General features: G+C 48.0%; 1 protein-coding gene across 1 annotated transcript in view; it reads left to right on the top strand.

Moving 5' to 3' along the window:
• TRIM66 (tripartite motif containing 66) overlaps window positions 1–13,310 on the top strand; it is a gene marked incomplete at both ends in the record, with an annotated part of 47,140 nt that overhangs the window by 17,685 nt on the left and 16,145 nt on the right. The window contains 8 exons of the mRNA XM_084231526.1: window positions 1,356–1,503; window positions 2,365–2,497; window positions 2,783–2,899; window positions 3,011–3,125; window positions 3,675–3,821; window positions 8,564–8,681; window positions 10,535–11,439; window positions 13,059–13,220. Of these exons, the coding sequence (XP_084087652.1) occupies window positions 1,356–1,503; window positions 2,365–2,497; window positions 2,783–2,899; window positions 3,011–3,125; window positions 3,675–3,821; window positions 8,564–8,681; window positions 10,535–11,439; window positions 13,059–13,220 (1,845 nt within the window). The remainder of the gene's footprint in view (window positions 1–1,355; window positions 1,504–2,364; window positions 2,498–2,782; window positions 2,900–3,010; window positions 3,126–3,674; window positions 3,822–8,563; window positions 8,682–10,534; window positions 11,440–13,058; window positions 13,221–13,310) is intronic.

Here is a 13,310-nt window from a genome sequence, read left to right as displayed (position 1 = left end):
AAGAAATTGATGCCCCCGCCCCTGTCCATAAATCTTTCTATCCACCCATCACTCCCCCTGACTTGTTACTCCTCTGTCAGTTTGTCTATCCACCCACCCATCCACCCACCCTCCCACCCATTCATTTTTCTATCAAGAAGAGAATCAAAGTGTTTGAATTGGGGAAAACAAAATGTGGTGCTTTTCCCCTCTTTACAGCTCTTACTTAAAAAAGGTAAGTACTGAGCTTTTATTTCCTTTTTTTTGGCCTACTGAGCTGTAACTCATACACCAGGTAGATTAAACCAGGTTCATCGATCTTGCCTATATTTAACAACTATTACTTTTTTCCTGGTTTTTTGAACTTTCCCATCACTTACTGTTACCCCTTCGGTTCCTCTCCTGACAAAAGTATTCATACTGTTATTTCATTTGCAGTTTCTTTACCTGTATTTAATTTTTATTAAATGTCTGACATGTGCCAGAGTCTATGTTGGTTGCTATGGAGATAGACACCCATCTCCTTTACCCTCAAGGAATTCATAGTTTAATTAGTAAAACTTGTTTTTCTCATCATTTTTTTTTCCCACCATGGATTTATCAGAAGACAGTCTGAGGACAAAGCCATCAAAATCCACATCACTTTGGTGGATTATATTATTCGGACATAGATAGGCTAATGTTTTCTGTATCTCCTCCAGATGTTTCAGTATCAATCCTGCAAGGTATTTGCTATTCAAATGAATGAACATTTTGAACTGGGAGAGGACTAGGAACCCTTAGACCCTTAAGCCCCAGTAGTAGAAACAACTCTGAGAGTTGACCTGTGCTTGCTCTTTCCAGGCTGCATGTCATCACTTTCTGTGAACTCCTGAAGCCGCAGCTCCCTCCTCTCTATAGGCACATTCAACATTCTGCTCTTGCTTGTGCTTTCCCATTTTCCTCCTTTGTCCGCCTGATGAACTTCTACTTGTCATTCACCATCCAACTCAAATGCCCTGGAAGGACCTGGAAACCTCCTGCTCCTTCCTTGGCACTTAGTATACTTCCTTTGTCACAGCATTATCCATTGACTGTCTGCCTCCCTCCAGTTCTTCCAAGTATATTCTTCCATGCATATCTTTGCCTTATTCATGTGAGTATCCTCAGCTTTATCAGTGGACTTATCTGAATAACCCCTGAGGCCTTTTAGTCATAAAGAGTGCTTCCCTTCCAAACCTCCCCCCCACCCCGTCACTCCTAGGCAGCTCTCCAGAATTGACTCCAGAATAGTAGAGGGACAGCCCTACAGGACTCATGTCCTATAGTGTCTCCTGCTCATTCAGACAGACCCAAATGAGGATATTGTCAATAACTCCAGAACTCTCTGCTTCCAGAACTGCTCTGAGTGCAAGGAGAAGAGGGCAGCACACATCCTCTGTACCTACTGCAACCGCTGGTTGTGCAGTTCCTGCACAGAGGAGCACCGGCATGGCCCTGCCCCCGGGGGCCCGCTCTTTCCCCGGACCCAGAAGGGATCTCCAGGTATCACTGCCCCCTCTCTACAGCAGCTCACATGCCTTTAAGGAGTGCAGAATCCTAAAATCATTGGAGAATAGTTTTCTGAACTTTTTTTCCTGCTGGGGGTGGTCTCAGACCCTGTGCTAGAGTCACAGTCACAGTTAAGTTCACTCTAGGCTCTCCCCATTGGGGGTGGAAGTGGAAGAGTGTATGTGAGATGGTACATGGAGGAAGAGTTTTTAATTACCATGGAATCTAGCTGAGTTCCCTACCTTTCACATATATTTAAAGTTGTGATGCTTTGCTCCTATTTACTTGGTTAACTGAAAATCCTGGATTAGGGCATGCATATTTGTCATCCATTGTCACCAGTTTTAAATGGCAGTCTTCTTGAAAATCTTTTCCCAAAGCCCTTGAACTGGGAGCCCTTTTACCTTTGTTATGGCCATAGGAATGAGAGTGCATGATCTGTGTGATTTAGTGTAGAGTCTGGCAAGGCTGGGTAGCTGGTTTCAGTCCCATCATAACAGAATCCTGATTAATGTAGAGGTGTAGATTGAATTTTAGAGGATTTACTATTCTACAGGAGATCCATATGCAACAGTAGGAAGTGCCTTTGTCAGCCTCTGGCAGGTGATGGGATGCCTGGGGCTTGATGGTCCAATATTCCTGGGCATCTGGGCAGATCTATCCAGGCCAAGCCTGTGATCCTCCCTGTGCTCCTGGAACCTCAGTGGCTCAGAGAGGCCACTCCCATTTTGCCCTACCTTTCCTCTAAGCTCTGTTACCTCCCCTGTGTTCATTGAAAGCTCAGGGATGCTCAACAAAGCTTAACTGAGAGGTCTTCGTGAGCAAGAGCAGCCACTTCTTCATCTTCTCTAGCAGGAGTGAATGGTGGCTCTGGGGACTTCGCCTTGTACTGTCCTCTACACACACAGGAAGTGCTCAAGCTGTTCTGTGAGACCTGTGATGTGCTCACCTGCCATAGCTGCCTCATGGTGGAACACAAAGAACACAGGTAGGGTGACACTCAGGAGGGCCTTGGGAGGGCTCTGGACTCCCTACCCATGAGAGCTCTGGCCTCCCAGTAGACCCAAATCATCTGCTTGCCAAAGCCAACCTGCAGCTTCTGGGCTGAAGTTTTTCTCTACTCCTGTTGTGAAGCTTTTCTAGAGAAATCCTGATAGGCCAAGAGCCTGTGGTACCTTTGACTTTCCTTCTCTACAGTCCCAGTCTACATGGGCCTGAAGTGCTTAGAAAGAGACTCAGTCCTTCTCAGCCTTTTCTCTGTCACTCCCTCTAGGTGCAGACATCTTGAAGAAGTTTTGCAAAACCAGAGGATGCTTCTGGAAAGTGTGACTACCCAGGTGGCACATAAGAAATCCAGTCTGCAGACATCTGCAAAGCAAATTGAGGACAGGTAGCACAGGCTAGCCCCTTGCCAGCGCTGGAAATGCTTTGCTCTCTTCCAGCCTGGCCCTTCTAGGCCTGTAGGGAAGGGTTCACTAGCCGCTGTCCCATCTTCTTCCAGGATCTTTGAAGTGAAGCATCAGCACAGAAAGGTGGAAAATCAGATCAAAATGGCCAAGATGGTTCTGATGAATGAGCTGAACAAACAGGCGAATGGACTCATAGAGGAGTTAGAGGTATGCTTGGGCAAGTGGACCAGATGAATGGGTTTACTGCTCTCCTTGGTCAGAAACCAGGCACCTACTACACTAGCCCTATGGTTCAGAGCTGCCTGGACCGGAATTCAGATGTGCAGTTTCCATAACTCTCTGTTGCTCCCTACATCTCAAAATATCCAGTCTAAATTTGGGAGGGTGGCTAATTAAGGGCTGGAAAATCGGTTAAAAACCCCCATCAATGTTCCGACTCTAAGGCAGCTGCCTTCCTGGACTACACAGTCTTATAGCCTTGGTAGAGATTCTTGAGACAGCTTTCATCCAGTTATTTCAAAGAGATGTAGACATTCATTCATCATCCATTCCTACAGAAATCTACCTCACTTTCTGTCCCTCCCTTCTCTGTCTGTCAGCAGCCTATGGTAGCAGTCCTGCTGTCCTCTCAAGGTTACAGTCTCATTTCATTCCATCAGTGTTCACTTTGATACAGACCAGGTCACTATCCTTGCCAAGCAGATGGGTTAAAGTCCACAGATAGGACCTTGGACTCTACCTTGTCTCCCTACCCAGGGCATTACAAATGAGAGAAAGCGGAAACTGGAGCAGCAGTTACAGAGTATCATGGTTCTCAATCGTCAGTTTGAGCATGTGCAGAATTTCATCAACTGGGCTGTGTGCAGCAAAACTAGCATCCCTTTCCTTTTCAGCAAAGAGCTGGTAAGAACAACTCCTAATCCTCAATCACTGCTTTTGCATTAGTAAGTGGATACCATCTTTTAGCAAGTCCCACAGTGCAAAGGACCCAGGTGCTAAAATTGCCCTGCTTCCTCCAGGCAACTCAGCTGGGAAATTTTGTAGCTTTTTGTCATAAGTAATGGATTCAGACATGATCCTGGATACTAGCTGTGTGCTCATCATCACATAGAAAGCTTTCTGGGTTTAAGTGGGGACTAAGGAAAAGCTGGAGTTGGGGATGATGTTGAGGATGCTGATGCCCTGGAGAAGGGGCAAGGATTTTGAAAGAAGTTGGTGGAATTTTTTGGATAGGTTCAATCTAAGGTGACTGCAGGGCATCTACTTGTTTAATTTTTTTTTCTTTTATTGAGGTAACATTGGTTTACAACACTATATACACATGGATTCACACCTCCTCAGGTGTGTGTCACCACCAAGGCACACAAAGTCCACTGGGAGATATCCAAAATCTGTTTTGATAGGTGGCTCTGCAATTCAGAAAAAAAGTCCAGGGTTGGAGATAGAGGTGTGGTAGTCACTGGGATATCAGTGGTATCGCCTTAGAAGAGTGTATGAAGGAAGAACAAGCCTGGAACCCAGGGAAATACTGCCATTTTCAGTATAGAAAGAGGAAGAGGATGAGTGAAGGAGAGTGAGAACCAAAAGCTAGAAGTCAGAAATAGGACCATGTGTTGCACGGAAGCTAACAAAGAGTTTGAGATTACAAGTGGCCAGTCTTAGCATTGCTGCATAAGTAAAAGAATGTGAGTGGTGGAGGGAGGTCTTAAGATCTGGGAAGCAGGACATCACTGGTGATATTTTGAAAGAAATTCCAGTAAAGTAGAAGGTTCGAAAGTTAGAATGGGGACACCGAGGCTGGGAGGTGAGGAAATAGAGACAGACATGAAGAGAAATAAGTTAATTTGAGAAGGAGACAGAGCTGGAGTGACACTGATTTTTAAAAATTTGGAAAACACTAGCACATGCTTATTTGAGAGAAGAGGTTGGAGATGGAAGAAATGGGTGGAGGAGTGAGAATACTGAGAAGTCAGGAAGAGTGAGATCTAGAGTAAACCAGTTCATCTTAAATGTAAGAGGCACTCCCTTTCTCTGAGATGGGAGAAGAGGGAAGTTATTATTATAATGTAGTTAAGTTCAGAGGTAGGAGGGATGCAAATCCCTGAGAGTTTGCCCTTTATGGTCTCTTTTTGGCCTATGTGAAGTAGGAGCTGATAGTAAGAGGGTTAGACTTTGGGTAAGTGGCACTGAGGGGAGAAGTGAAGCTTTTATTCATAGTCATTGAATACAGTGAAAGAGGAAAGTCAAAAGAAGTGACAAGAAAGGACTGGGGGTGTGTAGGGTAAAGAAAATATCAGGCTTTTCTGCCCTTCCGCCATCAGGATAGATGATGGATCCTTGCCTGAATGCATGCCTGATGGCGGGCACCTGGAATAGGGTGTGGGCATAGGTAGATGGGATTCAGCTGAGCTAAGACTGTGCTTTTAAGGGCGGCGTCATGGGGGGACGCCACTAGCAGCAGCAGCAGCAGCAGCAGCAGAACCTGAAGGAGAAGCCGAAGCAGAAGCAGAGAACTCTAGAGAGCCCAGATAGAGTGAAGACTTGCTGGGGGCTGGGAGGCCTGCCAGCCTCCCAGCCCTCCAGTCAGCACCCCTGCCTGCCATATACCCGCTGAACCCCAATAAAAGACCTGCAAAACTACTGAGGACTCTGACTCCTCCTTTACCCGGTCTGCATGGGATCAGAAAACCTGCACTGTGGCCAGTCCTGCTCTACAATTGGCGTAAGTCGGCAAGATCCATGCAGACGGGTATTGGAGCCCTCCGAAGACCTGGAGGGACTAAGGAGAACAGACTGTTTGCCTGTGATGACGCTGGAGGCGCCATGGCGGCACAGAAGGTGGATATGGTCCGGAGCTGTGGGACGAGACCTCGCATGGAGGAGACGCCCAAGAGGACCAGGCAACGACACCGGAAAGGACCAGTCAATGACCCCTGAGGCAGCAGGCCGTTGCTGAAGCAGGGAGAGGCCAATGGACTTGGACTGATGGACTGATGAACTGATGAACTTGGACTGACAATCCCGCCAGAAGGCGAGGACCTTGGCAGGTTATGTTTTTTTTTGAGAATCTGGGGTTGGCCAGTGGGCCTAGATGGCCAAAAGCAGCCTGTGTATGCCCAGCAGCCAGGTGGAGGAGAAAAGCCAACTAAGAAGGCAAAAGCTGGTACTGATGCTAAGTTGAGAAGCCCTAAGCGGCTGCTAACCAGCCTGGGTATGCTGAAGAACTGTGAGTCTCGTAAAATCACCTGTGGGTGATGCCCTGCTCATTCTTGAGTGAGGGTGAGGAGCTGAGGAACCTGTCCTTGGGGGACGGGTGGGGAACGTGGCTTGGGTGGAGCCCAAGCCAAATGTAGAGTTTTGATCCCCAACCCATGTGCTTGTGCAGTGGGTTGGCTTGAGTGCAGGGGTCTGTGAGTAGCATGGGTGGCTGTGAAGGCCGAGTGTTGGAGCGACTGCAGACAGAAACCCTGAGGGTTGGCGATTACCCCCAACAGAATAAAATTGCCAATCCCAGAGCTAGTGCATCCTGGGGGTGGATGCTGTGTGTGCCTTGTAGCTGAGACTACAGCCAGAGAAGGCCAGGAAGCCTGACGGCTCCTGGTGTGATATAGTAGATGCCGTGAGTGATTCCCCTCCCTTGTATGAGCAGTGCCTTCGGCAGCAGATTTGGTGGCTTATCTGCTGGTACCAATAATTGTCTTTTGCACTAGGTTGGTGCCCTGCCTGGACTTATTTGTGTTCTGTTGTATTTTGTTGTGATGTATTTGCTTTTGTGGGCCATGGCTGCACTGTTTATGTTTGCTTAAAAAATTGTATATACATGGATTATATGGCAGAAAACCCTGAGGGGGTGGACTGTAGGGTAAAGAAAATATCAGGCTTTTCTGCCCTTCCGCCATCAGGATAGATGATGGATCCTTGCCTGAATGCATGCCTGATGGCGGGCACCTGGAATAGGGTGTGGGCATAGGTAGATGGGATTCAGCTGAGCTAAGACTGTGCTTTTAAGGGCGGCGTCATGGGGGGACGCCAGTAGCAGCAGCAGCAGCACCAGTAGCAGAACCTGAAGGAGAAGCCGAAGCAGAAGCAGAGAACGCTAGAGAGCCCAGATAGAGTGAAGACTTGCTGGGGGCTGGGAGGCCTGCCAGCCTCCCAGCCCCCCAGCCAGCACCCCTGCCTGCCATATACCCGCTGAACCCCAATAAAAGACCTGCAAAACTACTGAGGACTCTGACTCCTCCTTTACCCGGTCTGCATGGGATCAGAAAACCTGCACTGTGGCCAGTCCGCCCCTTACAGGGTGCCACTGAATTTAATGATCACTGAAGTGACCCCAGATAATGTGACTTTGGGAGGACAACTGTCCTGGGCTGGATTGACCTAAGGTCTGGCATTGGTGATTGTAAGGATCAGGAATGGACACAGTGCAGGTTTTCTGATCCCTTGCAGTCCGGGTAAAGGAGGAGTCAGAGTCCTCAGTGGTTTTGCAGGCTTTTATTGTGATTACCAGGTACATGGCAGGCAGGGGTGCTGGGGGGCCGGGAGGCTGGCAGGCCTCCCAGCCCCCAGCAAGTCTTCATTCTATCTGGGCTCACTGGCGTTCTCTGCTTCTGCTTCTTTGCTTCTCTCTTGTCTTCTCTTTCAGCTTCTGCTGCTGCTGGCGTCCCTGTGACGCCGCCCTTAAAAACAGTCTTAGCCCAGGTGAATTCCATCTACCTATGCCCACACCCTATTCCAGGTGCCCGCCATCAGGCATGCATTCAGGACCGCAAGGATCCATCATCTATCCTGATGGCGGGAGGGCAGAAAAGCCTGGCATTTTTCCTTACCCTACAGTGATGGAAAGGGAATTAGGAACTAGTGATATTGTTACTAAAAATGATGGGAACTAGGACAACCCAATGGACTGATGGAGCAGGATTTGGACAGTTCAGCACAGAACCACTCAGAAAGAGCAAGAGCTAGTTCTGATCAGGGGGTAGGTCATTGTAGTTTAAAGTCTCATAGGTAGAACAGTTCCAGATGATTAAAAGGGTCTGCATGTGGTGACTGAACTGAGAAAAGAGGTGGTGATTGACCTGACAGAGATCAAGGAAGTAAGAGACCAATGTGTTGTTTGGGACATTAGTAAACTAAATGATGGCAGAGTAAATTGGAAACTTGCCGAAGTCCTAGCTAGGTAAATGGGAAAATTGCTGATAGGAAATAGATGAAAGGAATGAGAGAAGGAGAAGACAGTTGGTTATGATGGAAGAGTTTTTACATGTGGGTGGAAGTCATCAATGAGAAGCTCAGAGAATGCCTGCCCCATTAGGCTCATAAATCAAAGCCATGGTAGAATGAATGGAGTACTCTTGAGTGGGTTGCCAGTCAAATAATATCCTAAGGGACAATTACAAATCATTTGACACCTGCAAGAGAAAAGGGTTCTAAAACCTCAATAAAAGGAAGGGGGATCTGCAGTGGGACAATCATTAAGGGGAAATGCAGATAGAAAGGCACAAGGAAATGAGAATATGAGGGAAGATCAGAGCCTGAAGAGCCATGGCTGTGACCCCTCCAACCTGTCCAAAGAGTGAGGGAGAGGGCATTGTCATTCGGGTGCAAGGTTTGCCCCTCCCCCAAGTGATCTCTGGTCTTGTCAGATTGTGTTTCAGATGCAGCGATTGCTGGAGACAAATTGTAATACAGATCCTGGCTCCCCTTGGAGTATCAGGTTCACGTGGGAGCCTAACTTCTGGACCAAGCAGCTGGCTTCTCTTGGTGAGTGAGGGCCTACCTACCCTGTGGGCTTTTACCTAGTTGCAAAGAACAAATACAGAGCATCTGCCTTAATTAATGGCTAGGTCAGCATATGCCCAAGAGAAAGCACTCCCTGAAACTGCCAGTGATCATCAAGTCATTCAGCAAACTCTGTGAGAGAGAGAGAGAGAGAGAGAGAGAGAGAGAGAGAGAGAGAGAGAGAGAGAGAGAGAGAGAGAGAGAGAGAAGCTTAAATAGCAGTGTCAATACAAGGACTGCTGGAGAAGAGACAAGATAGCAGCCCTGTTCTCCAGGGTGCTATGTCTGAGATCATGCAAGGATATACCTGTGTGGGCACCAGGGACACAAACAGGTATCTCAGCAATAGGTAGGGAGAGAGAGGAGGGAGGAGAATGTGACACACTGTTGTGCCAGAAAGGCACTGGGCAAATTATCAATTCGGGCAGATGGATAAAGAGAATCCCTGAGCCCTCAGTGCCTTTTTCAGGGTTTAATGCTCTTTCTACGCCAATTGTTGTGGGGCAAACCCACAGATTGGCAAGGCAGAGAGGCCAGGGCACTGAGAGGCTGGTAGGCCTCCCAGCTCTCAGCAAATATGTACACTTTTCTCTTTGGGCTCTCTCTGGTGTTCTCTCTTGGTCTCTTCCTCTTGTAGCTGTTCCACCATAGCCATCCCTGTTTCTGAATGATGCCACCCTTATTGCCTCAGGCTCCATGCCCAGGTGTGCTTACTCATGCATGTGCACACCATACTCCAGGTGTTCACAATGAAGCACCCGTGCCCTGTGCCTACTCTCCCAAGTGCCTCCTGCATTTAGGGCCACAGGTTATAGCCACAAAGGCCAGTGGCGTTAAACAAACCTGACCATCTCATTTACCCTACACACACACACACCTTTGAAGGTGAGATGTAAGCAGATAATTCATGACCTTGTGCATTTTTCTTCCCTGTTGAGATAATTTGCTGGCATTCAGTCTTTAAGCAGAATGTAGGTGACTTGAAGTTGTGCCTGTGTTGACAATCTAATGATAGGTTTGTTAAACTAATGGCCAGCTGCTGCCTTTCACTTCATCTCAATGGAAGTTTTTTGAATTTGAAAGAGTAGTGGATGACATCTAGGCTTTTTTTTCTTTTCTCTCACCTTTGACTTAATTTAGCAGGCCTTGGGTGGGTACCTTTCTGGGTCAGTCCCCGCACTGGGCTCTTAAGGGACCAAAGGTAAATAAAACATACCTATCCCCTTTAAGCAACTCACTCTTTCCCTAAGGAAGCTTCATCAAAAACAATGAGCTGCAGGAGCTGTTAACCTAGCAACAGTGATCATGCACTGAGGGTGGTGATCATGCAGGAGGGTCTAGAGGCCTCTGAGGGTGGTGCTGTTGCCTAGCGCTGTCCTGGTATTACCCACTCTCTTCCGTCCTACTTGCCCAACACACAGTTCCCCAGATCTTTGTTTGGAGACTTGCTCATTTGCCCCTGATGACTGTCCCTCCTTTGCTGCTTTCCAGCATACTCCCTCCTCCTCCCCAATGTTGATTTTTTGGGTACAAGTCTCTTTTGAACTATTCTGTTGAAAGAGTGGGTACTCTTGGAGGGAGTCCATGATTTCTCTAATGGATCAAGAGATCTGGGAAAAACTGGTTGATTTCTCAGATGCTCAGGCTCCCCAAACAGGTGCATACAGATCATTTCTAGCACCATTCTAGACTGAACCTTGTAGATCATGAGTTGAATTTCTTAATCACTGTGCCTGGGACAGATTTGTTGAATAATGGTCCCAGCAACAAGAGGTAGGAAGGTGGGGCACAACTGTAGATTCCCTGTGGAAACACTCTCTATTCTGAATTTCCAGGCTGCATAACTACTGAAGGTGGACAACAGTCCCGGGCAGATACACCTGCTTATGGAAGCTTACAGGGACCGTCATCCTTTTATCAAAGCCACCAGTCCCCAGTGGCTCAGCAGGAGACTCTTACCCACCCCTCACATAAGTTCCAGCCTTCAGCACTGTGTTCCTCTTCTGTGTGTTGCTCCCACTGTTCCCCAGTCTCACCCTCCCTCAAAGGCCAGGTCCCCACGCCAGGCATGCACCCAGCCCACAGCTTTAGGCAGCCCTCTGAGATTGTGCCCCAACAGCTGGGGCCACTGCAATGCTCTGCCCTGCTGCCTAGGGAGAAAGAGCTGGCCTGCAATCCTCATCCACCAAAGCTGCTGCAGCCGTGGCTGGAAACCCAGCCCCCTGTGGAGCCGGAGAGCACATCCCAAAGGCTGGGGCAGCCACTGACTTCCCAGCCAGTATGCATCGTCCCCCCACAGGATGTTCAACAAGGAACCCATGCCCAGCCCACCTTACAGACACCCTCAATCCAAGTCCAGTTTGGCCACCACCAGAAGCTGAAACTCGGTCACTTTCAGCAGCACCCACAGCAGCAGCTGCCACCTCCACCACCTCCACCCCCTCCACCCCAGCAGCAGCCACCACCACCTCTACCTCCATCCCAACATCTGGCTTCTGGTCAGCATGAGAGCCCTCCCGGGCCGGCCTGTTCCCAGAATGTGGACATAATGCATCACAAGTTTGAACTGGAGGAAATGCAGAAGGACCTGGAGCTTCTCCTCCAGGCTCAACAGCCCAGCCTACAACTGAGTCAGACCAAATCTCCTCAGCATCTTCAGCAAACCATCGTGGGGCAGATCAACTACATTGTAAGGCAGCCAGCACCTGTCCAGTCCCAGAGCCAGGAGGACACTGTGCAGGTGAGCCTCAGGGTGGCTTGGGGCATGCATCCTGTCCTAGGGTTGCTCAGGAAACAAACCTCCCCAGTCACAGGGAGGCACAGGAAAGTCTCTTTACCGCAGGGTGACCTTGAGCTCAGCCCTTATATTTCAAGAATTCCCTGTGTGCCACTAATCATCTCAGGAAAGCTTTAGAAAACATAGTACCTGCTCTCAACATAGATCTGAGCTTAATCATCTCCAGTGTCCTGGCTTAGCACTTTCCTCCTGGGTGACAACGGCCCTTATGCATGAATGGAACCTTCTGAGCTGTGCTGTGCTCCTACAGATGCCAAGTCAGAAGGGGGTCTGTCTTTTATCTTTGTAACCTCTCTCCTTCCCCTGATGAACTTAAGAATCCCAGGCAACCTCCCTGGTGGTGCAAGAGGTTAAGCACCACACTATGAAGCAATCCGCAGCCTCTGCAGCATGAGTTCCATCCCTGCCCAGCCAGGGAGCAACCCACATGGCGAAGCAGACCTCTCCTGACTCACCCGCTGCTCCCCTCAGCAGTGTATTTCAGTCAGTCTGCCTGTTCTGTTCCCTGCTCTGTCTCTGGTGAATCCTCTCACCCCTGCACCTCTGGTCTGTACACCAGCTCTTGTATGCATAAATAAATAAATCTTTAAAAAAAAAAGAATCCCAGGCAGGGGGCATGTGTGTGGTGGGGGAAATTTAAGAAGGGGAGCACTAAATGCTAGTGATCAGGAGGTTTATAATACCATACAGATACAGGCTTAAAATTTATTTGAAACCTACTAAACTAGGAATGTTTTATATACATTGTATCACTTCCTCTATGTACAGAATTGTTAGGTAGGCATCACCACCCATATTTTATAGGTGAAGGGTCAGAGAGGGCAAGCAGTTTGCCTAGAGATCATAAATCATGGAACGGTAGAGTCAAGTCTTGGATCAGATCTGCTGACTCTAATGCCACAGAAGAGGTCTTGTTCCATCCCTAGGGAATAATGAATGCTGCTCCTCTTTTCTCAGTGAAAAACCAATAGAAGAGGTGCACTTTGTACCTCTAGGGCCTTTGTTTCATTCCACACTTTCGTTCTTAACTCTTATTTTTCTTTTTTAATCAGAGCTGCTTGTTCTAGCCCCTTCCCCTTCCCACAGTGGTGTCTCCTTTAAATCTATAATCACATTTTTATTTTCAAAACTGCTGTATGGACTTTTACTTCATTACAAAATGGAAGGCCTCACATTAATGCTTTAGCACTGATCAGATGATTCTTCAGATGTCTTCCTTTGAGACTCAGTTCCTTTGAGGGCTATGGAATAATCCCCATGTTGACAGAGGGTCTAGGGTTCATGGAGATCACACACTGCATTAAGTGAAAACTGTTATGTTGCTAAACTGAAAATGACACAACTCAGAATTCTCAGTTTGGTTTCTGTTCTCACACTGTCATATTAGCATGTATTTGTAAGAAGAGTTTAACATAAGATTTACCTTTCTTACTGAAAACTTTTTAAGCAGTTCCCCATGTGAGGGTGGTGATAATGGGCAGTACAGGGGGGCATTAGCTCTTACTACTGCTGCTGCTACTCTCTGCGGTGAACTCCACGCAAATTCTTATTTTTTTCTCCAGGTTACAGATGAACCTCCAGCACCTGAAGGCCCAAAGCCAGCTCTCCCTCTTGATAAGAATACCGCTGCTATCTTACCTCAGGCCTCTGGGGAAGAAACCCCTCACAGTGTCCCCCCACTGGACAGCACCATCCAGCACTCCTCTCCAAATGTGGTGAGAAAGGTATTAACGGAACCTGCTTTCCCTGACCACACAGGACCCGCTTCCAGCCAAGACCCCAGGGACCTGGATGAGGATGACTGGGCGGGGGGA

Source organism: Talpa europaea, assembly GCF_964194135.1.
Source record: "Talpa europaea genome assembly, chromosome: 1".
In the NCBI taxonomy this organism is placed as follows: Eukaryota; Metazoa; Chordata; class Mammalia; order Eulipotyphla; family Talpidae; genus Talpa; species Talpa europaea.
The sequence above is the reverse complement of the archived record's forward strand: the minus strand, read 5'-3'. Positions and strand labels throughout refer to the sequence as shown.